This window comes from Podarcis liolepis (assembly GCF_965112155.1).
Source record: "Podarcis liolepis genome assembly, chromosome: 5".
Taxonomy (NCBI): Eukaryota; Metazoa; Chordata; class Lepidosauria; order Squamata; family Lacertidae; genus Podarcis; species Podarcis liolepis.
In genome coordinates, this window is record NC_139556.1 from 78,705,801 (window position 1) to 78,719,720 (window position 13,920).

The 13,920-nt window shown below is 45.7% G+C and overlaps 1 protein-coding gene and 1 long non-coding RNA gene across 7 annotated transcripts in view; one reads left to right on the forward strand and one right to left on the reverse strand.

The window, feature by feature from the left end:
* Positions 1-7,416, reverse strand: part of CP (ceruloplasmin) — a 174,932-nt gene extending 167,516 nt beyond the window's left edge. For 3 of the 6 annotated variants that reach the window (XM_083503960.1, XM_083503958.1, XM_083503957.1), the window contains exons 1-3: positions 7,168-7,377; positions 2,947-3,191; positions 193-405 (exon numbers count right to left, since the gene is read on the reverse strand). In XM_083503960.1, the coding sequence (XP_083360086.1) occupies positions 193-405; positions 2,947-3,191; positions 7,168-7,322 (613 nt within the window). In that variant the 5' untranslated portion in view covers positions 7,323-7,377. Of the gene's footprint in view, positions 1-192; positions 406-2,946; positions 3,192-7,167 lie in introns of all 6 variants that reach the window. The other 3 variants (XM_083503962.1, XM_083503961.1, XM_083503959.1) reach the window with 2 other exon arrangements.
* Positions 5,931-11,198, forward strand: LOC310707525. The gene is made up of 3 exons (XR_014526542.1): positions 5,931-6,671; positions 7,531-7,745; positions 8,150-11,198. It is a non-coding gene; the product is annotated as an uncharacterized lncRNA (long non-coding RNA).
* Positions 11,199-13,920: the final 2,722 nt, after the last annotated feature.

A 13,920-nucleotide genomic window follows, 5' to 3' on the forward strand; every position in this document is an offset into this window, starting at 1 on the left:
CTGTGCTGTATTTGCTCCTTGAAACTACTCACCTCTCAGAGAAATGAGGAGCACATGTGACTCAGACAGATAAACTTCAGATAAATTCTCAAAAACACAACTCATGAACTGCAAACAGATAAGAGTCTCTGACTCTCTTTTCTTGGGGGGGGGAGGGAAACAGCACTCAGTCATTTCCCATATTTCCCTTACCTTTCTTGCAAATGAGCAGAGGTCCAACAAGCCCAGAAGCAACATCCTTTGGGGCATCTATATGTGAGTGATAAATTCTGGTCACACAGTTATTATCTCCTGCTGCTGGACCATGATCTTCAGTTACCTCCCATCTATACACATACTGTTCTCCTGGTTGCACGGCATCATCTTTCTTTTGCAAACCTGAGGTGTTGTCAGGATAAAGTGCACCTAGGAAATGCAACAAATAGTGAACGTGGTATTATATATCACAGTACTGGTACAAGTGCCTCTGTGTCCGGGGCAGCTGTCTACCAGCTCCATTGGGTAAGCCAGCTGAGACCCTACCTGCCCGCAGACTGTCTCGCCAGAGTGGTGCATGCTCTGGTTATCTCCTGCTTGGACTACTGCAATGCACTCTATGTGGGGCTACCTTTGAAGGTGACCCGGAAGCTACAATTAATCCAGAATGTGGCAGCTTGACTGGTGACTCGGAGTGGCCGCTGGAGACCATATAACACTGGTCCTGAAAGACCTACATTGGCTCCCAGTACGTTTCCGAGCACAATTAAAAGTGTTGGTGCAGACCTTTAACACTTCACTAACATATGCAGTTTGAGTCCACTTGCCCCTAATATATGCCTGTTTGCGTACATTTCTTGGTTGCAGAATTGTATTGCAAAATAATAATAATATAATAAGAATTTATTATTTATACCCCGCCCATCTGGCTGGGTTTCTCCAGCCACTCTGGGCAGCTTCCAGCAGAATATTAAAAACATGATAAAACAACAACATTAAAAACTTCCCTAAACAGGGCTGCCTTCAGATGTCTTCTAAAAGTCAGATAGTTGTTTATTTCTTTGACATCTGATGGGAGGGTGTTCCACAGAGCAGGCACCACTACTGAGAAAGCCTTCTGCCTGGTTCCCTGTAACCTCACTTCTCGCAGTGAGGGAACCACCAGAAGGCCCTCGGCGCTGGACCTCAGTGTCAGGGCTGAATGATGGGGATGGAGATGCCTCTTCAGGTATGCTGGGCCAAGGCCATTTAGGGCTTTCAAGGTCAGCATCAACATTTTGAATTGTGCTCAGAAATGTACTGGGAGCAGAGAAGCATGAATTTTGAAGGACAGCTGCCCCTCAGTTCACATACAGAGTTGTAGCCAATTAAATTCAACCAGTTGCAAGTATTGGACCTAAGGTAGTCATGTCCATTAATTTTGGTGGGTCTCCTCTGAGTATGACTATCATTTGGCACAATCCATTAGCCAGGGGAAATGCAGTTTAGGACTCATTCACATTTCCTTTTGTGCCATGTTTTTAGACACAGGTTCAGATCTGACACAACTACTCTATTCCGAACTTAAAAATGGAAAGCGTAATGCTGGTGGTCAACAAAAAGGGATTAAAGACTGTCTCAAGGCAAATCTTTAAAAATGTAGTTGAAACACTGACAACTGGGAAACACTGGCCTGCGAGCGCTCCACTTGGAGAACAGCCTTCACCAAAGGTGTCATGGACTTTGAAGACACTTGAACTCAGGACGCAAGGGAGAAATGTGCTAAGAGGAAGGCGTGCTTGGCAAATCCACACCATGATCAACTCCTGCCAGGAAACGAATGTCCTCACTGTGGAAGGATGTGTGGATCCAGAATTGGTGTCCACAGTCACTTATGGACTCATTGTTAAAACTGTGTTTATAGAAGACAATCTTACTTGGCTACGAGTGATTGCCAAAGAAGAAGACAGATTTGAGTGGTGGGGGTTTTTTGTCCCATTGCTTTGCCTGGGAAAACAAACATTTTACTGATGAATTGGAACAAACAGCAATTGGGTTTTCTGCAGATTGGCATTCACTCTGATCCAGGGGTATAATCTGGGTTTCCCTGGGGAAAGCTCTGGAGGGGGGGAAAAACTGCTCAGACACAGACTTGGGAAACTCAGAACTTTGCCTAGAAAGCACAGAGCAAAGTTAAGTGTGGCTGAGCAGGTTGGGATTAAAATGTGAAGCAAACAAATTTCTCCCACATCTCAGAATTGAAGGTGTTGGGGGGGGGCAGATTTCCTAATTGCAGAAAAAGAACCCTACACCCATAGGTAAGGTAAAAGGTAAAGGACCCCTGGACAGTTAAGTCCAGTCAAAGACAACTATGGGGTTGCGGTGCTCTTCTCGCTTTCAGGCCGAGGGAGCCGGCTTTTGTCCACAGACAGCTTTCCTGTTCATGTGTCCAGCATGACTAAACCACTACTGGTGCACAGAGGACTGTGATGGAAACCAGAGCGAACGGAAACACCGTTTACCTTCCTGCCACAGCAGTACCTATTTATCTACTTGCATTGGCATGCTTTCGAACTGCTGGGTTGACAGGAGCTGGGAAAGAGTAACGGGAGCTCACCCCATCATGGGGATTTGAACCGCTGACCTTCTCATCGGCAAGCCCAAGAGGCTCAGTGGTTTAGACCACAGCGCTACCCGCATCCTATCCTACACCCATAGGGTTGTATGCCTGTGGGGAGTTGGATCGAGTCAGACATTAATATCAGCACAAAAATGTCAGAGATGCAGCTGCCCCCTCAGTCTTGCCAACTATACTAGATTTGTCCAGTTGATTTACCCAGTCAGTTGGCTACCCTGACTGTAATTCAAGGTGTTCCTCACAGCACTGGGTGGGTGTCTACAGGCATAATGATGCAATTCTGTTACAAAACAGGAAAGGTATGGAATCAGTTGGTATTCCTGAAGACTGTTGAAACATGAATGGAAGTTTACCTTCGTTTTCTTTTGTGTATTTGACACCATGGGGGTGGAGTGTGTAGGCCCTTGTCGCAAAATTCTTTACATGGATGATGAGTGTGTCTCCAACTTCTGCTTTAAGAATGGGACCCAGGAAGCCCAGCCACGGTGGTTTTGCAATAATATGGCTGTATGAGTTGTCTGTGAACTGCATGTACACAGCTTTTTTGTATGTGCTTCCTATCCGGTCTGGGCCTTGTTGGAGAAAGACAGCAGCTTGCCTAAAGGATCAACACACAATCATGTTAGCGTAAGTCCTTTAAAAAAATACTGGGTACACTGGGATAGCTCAGTCAGTAGAACATGAGACTCTTAATCTCAGGGTTGTGGGGCTTTGCCCCACACTGGGCAAAAGATCCCTGCATTGCAGGGGGTCGCCCCCTCCACCTCTACAATTCTGTGGTCCTATGATTACTGCTTCTATTTCCGAAGTTTGGAGGCGAGTGCCATTGCTTACATAGACAAAATGGCGTCATCCATGCACAAGAGGGAGATGTCATCTGGCTTGAGTAAATCCCAAGATTTACAGAGGTACAAGATGTTAAGAACAGCTAATGATATCAATAAATAATGATAATTAGAGCACCAGTCCTGGCCTGACTGCACTGGCTGCCAATTGGTTTCCGGGCCCAATTCAACGTGATGATTTTGACCTATAAAGCCTTAAATGGCTCAGGACCGCAATATCTCAAGGACTGCCTCTCCTCATATGAACTGACACGGACCCTGTGATCATCATCTAAGGCCCTTCTTCATGTGCCTGCTCCATGAGAAGCTGGCAACATGAGAATGGGCTTTTTTCAGCAGGGTTCAGCAACAGAGGAGACCCACTGAAATGTCAACACACATTTGGCAAACTCCCCATCCAAGCTTCCCCACCTAGGACTGGTTGCCAATGTGCAACGGGTAGTTTCTCCTTATTGGGTTTTTCTCTGCAAGAAGGAGATTTCCAAAGGAGACCAGTGTTCCTGCAAAGGCTCAGGCTATGAGCCTGTTTACAAGAAGCTCTGTGAGTCACAAATTAAATCGGATGTGCATGTCATGGCTCTCCTTGGACTGTCCAAATAATTCATATTTAATTGGAAGGTCTCCTTCTCTTCCTTTGCAAAGATAATAGCTTTCATTAAAACTCCACCTCATAGCGAAGATTCCTGAGGGCTAAAGGGTTTAAGTAGAGGTTAAAAGTGAAACGTCAAGCGTCATAGACCAAAAGCAACCCCACAGTGCAACTTCGCTGTTCTCAGTGAATTTACACCAAGAAAGAAATTGGACCCTATGCCTCTGTGCTTTGTCAGAGAGCTAATAGAGTTGCCGACACACCACGGCAGTGAAGGTCTGTTGTATGTCTCTTGTTGGTTTCACCCAGCCTTTTCCCTTTGCTTTGCTCTTCAGAAATACTCTGTCTGGTTATTGCTAGCCCCTGAGAGGCACTGTGTTTCTCAGTCCTTTGAATTTCTTTCCTCATTCTTGCCCAGCTGCTTTCAACAAAGACAAGGAGACTGGTGTTGGTAAGATGCCTAGATTAAGCAAAGGGAGGGGCAAAGGCCAGGATCAGCTTTGTTGATTTTGAGTGCTCATTGTGTCATGCCATTGTCCTCAAACGCCTCTTTTGCATCTCACATGAGAGCCCTTGAGGAAGGATTAACAGATTTTTCTCTTTGACCATCTTCTGCTTTTGCTTCTGTTTCAACACTTCTCCAGCAGAGATTGCCATCTCTGCATTTCCACATCCATCTCGAACACAGAACCCGTGGCCACAACCTCACTTCTTATCAAACCACTCCTCTCTCCTCAGAATGACTGTTTGTTTATAATTGGTTTATTTTAAACCACAAGAACCACTGCACACAATGGGGCATGCATCTGAGTAGACATGAATAGGATTGCACTGTAAAAATAACTCTAAATTACCGTATTTTTTGCACCATAACACTCACTTTTTTCCTCCTAGAAAGTAAGGGGAAATGTCTGTGCATGTTATGGAGGAAATGCCTATGGGTGGCATGCCTACGAATTTTCCTCCTCTAAAAACTATGTGCGTGTTATGGTCAGGTGCGTGTTATAGAGCGAAAAATACAGTAATTTAAATATATAGACTGTCTCACCACAACATTTTGGGGTGCCTCCAAAGTGCCAGTATTTTGTGGGAGGGAATCAAAACTCAGAGGGAAACTTTAGATTCCTGCAGTGACGGCAGCTGAAAAGGATCTGTCGGCTTTAAGAAAATATTTGGACCGTTTATGATTTGGAAAGTGACAGTGAAATGCATTGAAAAGCGTGAGGTGGAGGTAGGGCTGTCTTAAGCTTATGCGGTGCTGGGGTGCAAAGATCCACCCAGTGCCCCCCCCCAGGTTGCCCAGTCCCAGGCGCGCAGGAGGGCGGAGCCAGCCGGTCGCCTCAGCGCCTCACTGTCTCGGTCACTCCCAAACTCGCAGCTCAGAACCGCCCACAACAGAAGAGCCGGCCGTGGCACTCAAACCGACAGGCGGGCTCTTCCCCGGACTCAACTCTCAGGCCCCAGACTCTCGGCCTGGCGCCCCTGAGAGCCCAGCAGCCAGGTGCCCTGCGCCCCTAGTGCCTATGGGTAAGGTGGCCCTGGGTGGAGGAATTGCCCACATGAACACATATAAACATATCACAAGCAAATCAGGATGGGTGCAGGAGGTTCAGTGTTGTATAACCACCGCACAAACAAATCAGAACAAGCGCTCAATAGACACAGGACATTAGCTAAACTCCTCATAAGCCAAGTAAATTAAGCTGAACGCTCAGGCTGGTTGGAGGAGAACATAAGATGACCCTGCTGAATCATCTAGTCCAACATCCTGTTCTCACAGTAGCCCGCCAGAGGCCTGTGGGAAGCCTACAAGCAGTAACTGAGCACAAAGAGCACTCTCCCCTCCTGTGGTATTCAGAAGTATTACGGCCTCTGAATGGAGGCAGAACATAGACATCATGGCTAGTGGCCTTCGACTTCCCTCTTCTCCATGAATTTGTCTATTCCTCTTTTAAAGCCACCTAGGTTAGTGGCCATCGCTGCATTCCCGTAGGAACCGCATGAGCCACTTTTCCTTTCCATACAAATCAAATTTTTTTCTTAAGTAGTCCTTAAGCAGCCAGTATACTTCGACAGAAGCAAATCTGTACAGTGGTACCTCGGGTTACAGACGCTTCAGGTTACAGATGCTTCAGGTTAAAGCATAGCTGTCAAGTGTCCCTTATTTGAAAGGACAGTCCCTTATTCCAGCACCATGTCCCGCTGCTGTCCCTTATTGATGGATGTCCCTTAAATGTCCCTTAAATGATGTCCCTTAAATTTCAAAGGAAGCAGCTCCTCTCCCTCCCTCCCTGCCGGCCAGGGAGGAGGGAGGCTCCAACTGTGTTGCTCACCCAATAAGAAGTCTAAGAACGACTGGGGGGTGGAGCTTGCATGCCTTGTGTGTGGCTAGTTAATGCAAGCTGAGGGGTTTTTTGAATGCTGGATGCCATTTTGTTGCACGTGCTGCTGCAAACTTTACAGTGCAAAGCCAGGCCGGGGAGCCATCTTAAGTTGAGGCTGCATAGACCTTGTGGTGCATGTGATTCAGATTCTATTCAGTTGAACCTCTGGTTACAAAGTTGGTTGGACACTGTTCTCGAAGCTACCAGCATGAGTTTGACCAGACTGCAGGAGGACAGGAAGACTGGAGTGCCTGGAACAGGTGAGGCTGCAGGTCCCTTATTTTGGCTGCTGGTCCCTTATTTTCAAATCTGTAAAGTGACAACTATGGGTTAAAGACTCCGCTAACCCAGAAGTAGTACCTCAGGATAAGAACTTTGCTTCAGGATGAGAACAGAAATCGTGTAGCGGCAGCGGGAGGCCCCATTAGCTAAAGTGGTACCTCAGGTTAAGAACAGTTTCAGGTTAAGAACAGACCTCCAGAACAAATTACGTTCTTAACCCAAGGTACCACTGTATACTAATGTGACAATAAAGAAAAGAAGCCACGTACACAATTTTTGCAGGCATAGCTTGAACAAAACTGCATCGGCTGAAATTTGTTGTTGGAAGTACCAGAGTCTCATCCTTCTTTGCATCAGGCTGTACTACAACATGCATTTACTGAGCACCCATTAAAATCAACAGAGATAAATCGTCTATACTAAAAGGTGAAAGCTTGTTTTCAATACAGTTAGCCCAAAGCGAGTATCACTTACTCATCTTCTGAAAACGGATTTCCAGATATGATGTTCTTTGTCCCGGGAGCATAATTCCAATCCGTTTCTGTAATCCCAATGTAATATTCCCTATCTGCTGCCCAGGCCTGTAAGAAGCAGCAAGCCAGCAAGTGGCTTAGTACGTACAGCTCCATTTTCTATTGCTGCCGGTGCAATAGAAGATCGTGTTCCCTTTATAAGATCAGGATTTCCCCTACGCACCCGCCCCCATGGTTGCTGTTGCATAGTTCAGTAGACTAAAAGATTGCACAATGCTTGCTAGAATAAACAGCCAGATTTGATGCCAGTAACTCGGGCAGCTGACGGATTAGTATTTTTAGAAAAACTTCCTTTTGATTTCAGCCAACCTCCTTCAAATGCAAATAAGACCTTCTGTAAAAGAAACTTTCCCCCATCAAAAGGGTTTAAAGGATTAAAGCTCCCCGTGAATTTTTTTTGGAGTTTCCCCGGTGTGAAAGCAATGCCCATCTACTTTCTTGGACATGGTCCTAGTGGATTTTCCTGCATTCCACGACATAAGGTTTCAAGCAGCAAGACAGTGACGTGGATTCCACGTGGTCAGTAATATTAAAGTTGTCAAATTTCGAAAGAGGTCTCCTTTTCTTTTTCTTTATTCACCCTAGTAAGTACTGAGGGATTTTACAAATGGTTTGTTCGACATTCATGCTTGTTTGGTCTTCCTCATTGCTCATCCAGTTGATAAAGTCCATATAAATTTAGCAGCCTGATAGCAGAGTGCCAAAGACTAAATTCAATGCCTTGTAGTATAGGAAGAGTCATGCGCAATTTTAAGAATGACTAGTTTTTTATGCACACAGATGAATGTGTCTATTCAGTCAATTCCGCTACTCTCTCCAAATTTTATCTGTTAAAAAGATTGATACATCGCAGAATAGGAAAATAATTTTAGGAAGCACAGACATTTTAATTATATTTATTAAATTATATTTATCCCTTCCAGGTTTCAAGTCAGACCAACATTTCCTGCCTGATTTTTTTCTCTCCACACCCAAGGCCTTCTTTTTATCTAACCATGTGGTTACTTATTAGGTATGGAATGCAAATAGGATCTAACAGTCTATCATCAACCACTCAGTAGTGGTGCCCTCCCTGTAGAACGCCCTCCTTTCAGATGTCAAGGAGATAAAGAACTACATAACTTTTATTCGTCATCTGAAGGCAGCCCTGTATCAGGAGGTAAGCAATGACAAACCTAGACAGCATCTTAAAAAGTAGAGACATCACCTTGCCAACAAAGGTCCGTATAGTAAAAGCCATGGTTTTCCCCAGTAGTGATGTATGGAAGTGAGAGCTGGACCATCAAGAAGGCTGATCGCCGAAGAATTGATGCTTTTGAATTATGGTGCTGGAGGAGACTCTTGAGAGTCCCATGGACTGCAAGAAGATCAAACCTCTCCATTCTTAAGGAAATCAGCCCTGAGTGCTCACTGCAAGGACAGATCGTGAAGCTGAGGCTCCAATATTTTGGCCACCTCATGAGAAGAGAAGACTCCCTGGAAAAGACCCTGATGTTGGGAAAGATGGAGGGCACAAGGAGAAGGGGACGACAGAGGACGAGATGGTTGAACAGTGTTCTCGAAGCTATCAGCATGAGTTTGACCAAACTGCGGGAGGCAGTGGAAGACAGGAGTGCCTGGCGTGCTCTGTGTTAGTTTATTCAGCTCCGGCCCATCTGGAGCTGATATGGCTCATTTTGTCCTGAGCCCAGCAGAGTGTAATCTCGTAGTCCGCAACGAAAGGATGAGGAAGGTATGGCTACATTGCTATTTTATTTCGCTATACGGAGAAACACACAAATGTACATCTTGCCTCTGTGAGAGCAGAGAGCAACTCTCTCAACAAAGAGACGACAGAACAAAGAAACAGGAAACCAGTGTACGTCACATCCAGTCTCCCTTACCCGTGGGAACCCAACAGTAACTTGAACTGTGGAATGAAAACATAGTCTTGTGACTACCAGCTGCAGCTCAGTGAGGGAAACAGAAACCAACACTCTGGTCTATGGGGTCACGAAGAGTCGGACACGACTAAATGACTAAACAACAACAACAATGTTTGATGTTTTACTATGGGCTAGGGTGCTAGGGGAGGGACCTTCTGGTTGCATGGGAAAGAACGGATTGGAAAACTTTCCTTCTGTGAACTTCCTTAGGTGATCTTGCAGTACAATCCCAACACCCTGATCTTTGCTGTTGAAGGGGGTAGGATAAGGACTCCACTGCAGAAACCCCATCTGCACAGAGTGAGAGAAGAAGCTTCTGGGAGTGGTAAGTCCCTATATGGGGCATTTGGGGTTGGGGCCAGCAGTTTGGATCTGCTGATCCCTCAAGATCATCCTCGGAGTCCTCATTTGCAGCCACCTGGACCTGGAACTGGCACGGCAAAAAGTAAAACAAACAGCATCCCTACCTTCTGCCCTGGTTAGCACGAGGGGCAGGGCTTCAGATGTCGCAATGTGTCCAGCCAGATGTTAGGATTGCTCTGCCCAGATCCAAACCCATGTCTCAAAATAACAGTTTGCTGAAAATAATGTCTGCATGATCCAAATGACATTTTCAGTGGTTTCTGCTTTCTTCCTATAGCTGCATAACTGGGTTTGTGTTGATTGCCATAATTAACTGGCCTGCTGCAAAGATGTTGTTGTTGTTTAGTCATTTAGTTGTTTAGTCGTGTCCGACTCTTCGTGACCCCATGGACCAGAGCACGCCAGGCACTCCTGTCTTCCACTGCCTCCTGCAGTTTGGTCAAACTCTTGCTGGTAGCTTTGAGAACACTGTCCAGCCATCTCGTCCTCTGTCGTCCCCTTCTCCTTGTGCCCTCCATCTTTCCCAACATCAGGGTCTTTTCCAGGGAGTCTTCTCTTCTCATGAGGTGGCCAAAGTATTGGAGCCTCAGCTTCACGATCTGTCCTTGCAGTGAGCACTCAGGGCTGATTTCCTTAAGAATGGATAGGTTTGATCTTCTTGCAGTCCATGGGACTCTCAAGAGTCTCCTCCAGCACCATAATTCAAAAGCATCAATTCTTCGGCGATCAGCCTTCTTGATGGTCCAGCTCTCACTTCCATACATCACTACTGGGAAAACCATAGCTTTAACTATATGGACCTTTGTTGGCAAGGTGATGTCTCTGCTCTGCTGCAAAGATATCTGAAGCTTTTAGATAGTTGACATAAGACTATAAGAAGAGGGCTCTGCTGGATCAGGCCAAAGGCTCATCTAGTCTAGCAGCTTGTTCTCATGATGGCCAATGAGATGCCTATGAAAGGCATATTTTCACTGGGGACATACTGATCCTGTTGACTGCATAAAACGCCCTTTTCAAAAACAGCATCTGCCTAAATTAGCTCACAGAACATCTTGAACTTCATGTAATAGCTTTAGCTTATCCTGATATATGGCTTCATCTTTTGTTTTAGAATTGACCACAGAACAATACAGTTGGCCTAATCTGGGTTTTCTATTTTAAAAAACACACGTTTAAAGGCACTATTAATATGTGTTTCCTGCAATGTAAGAACATGTGCTTTTTCCTTCTGTAATTTGACAAGAAAAATTGTGCTTAATTGCTTCATTAAGTTCATTTGCATTCACTGAAATGCAATTAATAAAAGTCTTATTAAATTTTACAAGCCATTGTGCAGGAAACAAAAAGAAGGATATGCAATTAATCCCAGAATTAAGTTTACACAGTAGGATTGCTATTATTGAGTTTTTATTACAGTAGTTTGTAAAACTTCGCCTATGACTAATGTGTGTAGGTTCATTATTAGAACTAAAATTCCCTACAGGCAAAGCATGTCAAGATTAGGGTCCCGATGCCCCCAAGCGCTATGATTCTCCAGCAGTTTGATTTCAAACCCGGTGACACTCCATTGTCTCTCAAGGCAGACAGATGCCAAGAATACATATGGTCAAAAGTTCTGCTTCAATCTTAGCTAAGCCACTTCCTTTATGCATATATTAGTGTCTGTTTTTTCTTATGTAGCTTCTACTGTTTTTTGTATTTGCTTTATTTCAGTTAGATATTAGCAATTTCATCCAATTTTGCTCTCAGTTGACCTTCAGTAGCAATACCATTTCTAGGGAGAGGAAAATTTATGAAATATAGGGGGTAAAGACAGATAAGATACAGACTGAATCAAGCCACACTCTGCATTGCTTTATTTGATAACCAGAATCTTGAAATAACAGTGGCTTAGTTTCAAAATATGGCTGTGAACTCAGTTATCGTCTGTAAACAACTCTTCGAAGTCTGTCGTTATAGTCAAATAATTTTTTCGCTGTGGCTGTTGAGATGTCTCTTCCATGCTTACCCAAGCTAATGCCTGAACAAAAACTGATGTTTTCCGCCTTCCTGTCCCTCCCCAATCCTCTGCCCCTGAAGCCTGAGACAAAGAAGCCATTCACTAAACAGAGGCTGTGAAATTCTGAAAGTCTTTTTCTTTCTTTTATTTTTGTTTCTTGGACACAAATTGGAAATGTGACCTTGCTTCTCCCCGCCTCCCCAAATAATTGCTAATGTACAGTTTCAGAGCTAGGAATCCTAACGACAAAGGCACTGGTCAATTAAGCAGGCGCTCCACTTCACTCTGCCACTTAAAACTAATGATAGGCGTCGCCTCCATAGGGCAACAAGTTGGGGGAATGACAAGAGATCAGTCAGCAGAGAAAATATCTAGGTCAATTTAGAGCGCTGTGTGAGTGTAACTTGAGAAAAGAGCACTGAGCCTGCAGTGAAATGATATGTGGAATGCGAGCAAATGCCAGTGTGGTGTAGTGGTTAAGAGCAGTGGACTCGTAATCTGGGGACCCGGGTTCGCATCTCCGCTCCTCCACATGCAGCTGCTGGGTGACCTTGGGCCAGTCACACTTCTCTGAAGTCTCTCAGCCCCCCTCACCTCCCAAAGTGTTTGTTGTGGGAGAGGAAGGGAAAGGAGAATGTTAGCCGCTTTGAGACTCCTTCAGGTAGTGATAAAGCGGGATATCAAATCCAAACTCCTCCACTGAAGTACATTTCAACTGTGAGCGTTTTTTAAAAGAATGCCTGAGCAAAGTATTGAATAACTGTGCTATGTTAATCACGTTTAACAAATGCATGGAAAGCTGATCTGGTTAAGGAAAGGTTAGCAAGTACAAATACTTGTACGATTTTCTAGCAGTGCTTTTTTTTGTTCATGGGTTTAAAGGAGAGAAAAAAAACAGAGCTAAGACTGAATGAAGGTAATAAATAAAGCTCACCCGACATTCATGCTTCAGTTCATGTTGGGCGTAGGGTATGACGGCTTGAGGGCATCTTTCCAGAAGTTTGTCAATGGATCTCTCATACTGCCCTAACCGAGTATCGCAAAGAATGTGGATGCTCAGGCCAGGAAGAGTCTCTTCTGGAAGGGCCTCCAACAGTGGCAGAATGGAAGGTATATTGAAATATGGACTACATAAGAGAGACTGAAAGGTGAGGGCAGAAACTTTGAGACTCCTTAAGGGGAGTGAAAGGCGGGATATCAAATCCAAACTCTTCTTCTTCTTCTACTTACTAGGCAGCATTTGTGAGGGGGTGGGAGGCTTATTCTCCCCCCCCCCCCATCCCACTGCAGCAGCCTCCTCTCCTCTGCTTTTTGCCTTGGCACCTGCAGCAATTTTTTCTTTAAAAAGAGCCACTCCTTAGAATTATACGGAACCACAAGGCCCATCTCATCCAACCCCTTGTAGTGCAGGAATATTTTGCCCAACGGGGGGCTCAAACCCATAACACTGAGAATAAGTGTCTTGTGCTCTACTGCCTGAGCTATCCATCAATTCTCCAGCAAAATAGCAAACCAGTTTGACTACCCAGGAAAAATCGCACCCTATGCCACTCACCACCAATGGGGTGGCTGAGCGAGATGCAGTCAATTTGATGCAGCCCCAAAGTGAACATAACCTCAACAGGACATAATTTCTCAGAAAGTTTCCTATACAGTGGTACCCATAGGCGCCGACTCCATGGGGCCTGAGGGGGCCCGAGCCCCCTCAAAAATTCATTTGGGGGCCTCTGCCCCCCAATGATTTAAGAAAATTATTAGGCACCTTGCAGAAAACCGCGCAGGGGACTCCGGCGCGCGCCTCCCAAAGTGACCGGGAGCTCCTGAGAAGGGGCGGGCAGGTCGGTCTGTCAGAGGAAGACCCCCAGCGGCGGGACTTTAGAAAGGAATGGAGCCGCGGGGCCGAGGAACGGCGTATTCGTCGCCGGCGAGGGACCGGGGTGAGGGGAGAATGGAGGGGACCGGAGTTCCCGCCACCGGAGCGGGGCTTTTTTTCTGGGTTCGGCTAAGGTGACGTTGGTAGGAGGGGGTGGCCGCCTCCCGGCGCGAAGCCTGGGGAGGGCAGGCCGGTTCTTGCATGCAAAAGCACCACTGCCATCCTGCCGCCAGTATGGACCCCAGTATGGCCCCCCCCCAATATTTTTTATAAGTCGGTGCCCCTGGTGGTACCTCAGGTTACATACGCTTCAGGTTACATATGCTTCAGGTTACAGACTCCGCTAACCCAGAAATAGTACCTCGGGTTAAGAACTTTGCTTCAGGATGAAAACAGAAATCGTGTTCCTGCGGCACGGCAGCAGCAGGAAGCCCCATTAGCTAAAGTGGTGCTTCAGGTTAAGAACAGTTTCAGGTTAAGAACGGACCTCCAGAACGAATTAAGTTCTTAACCTGAGGTACCGCTGTACAGGGT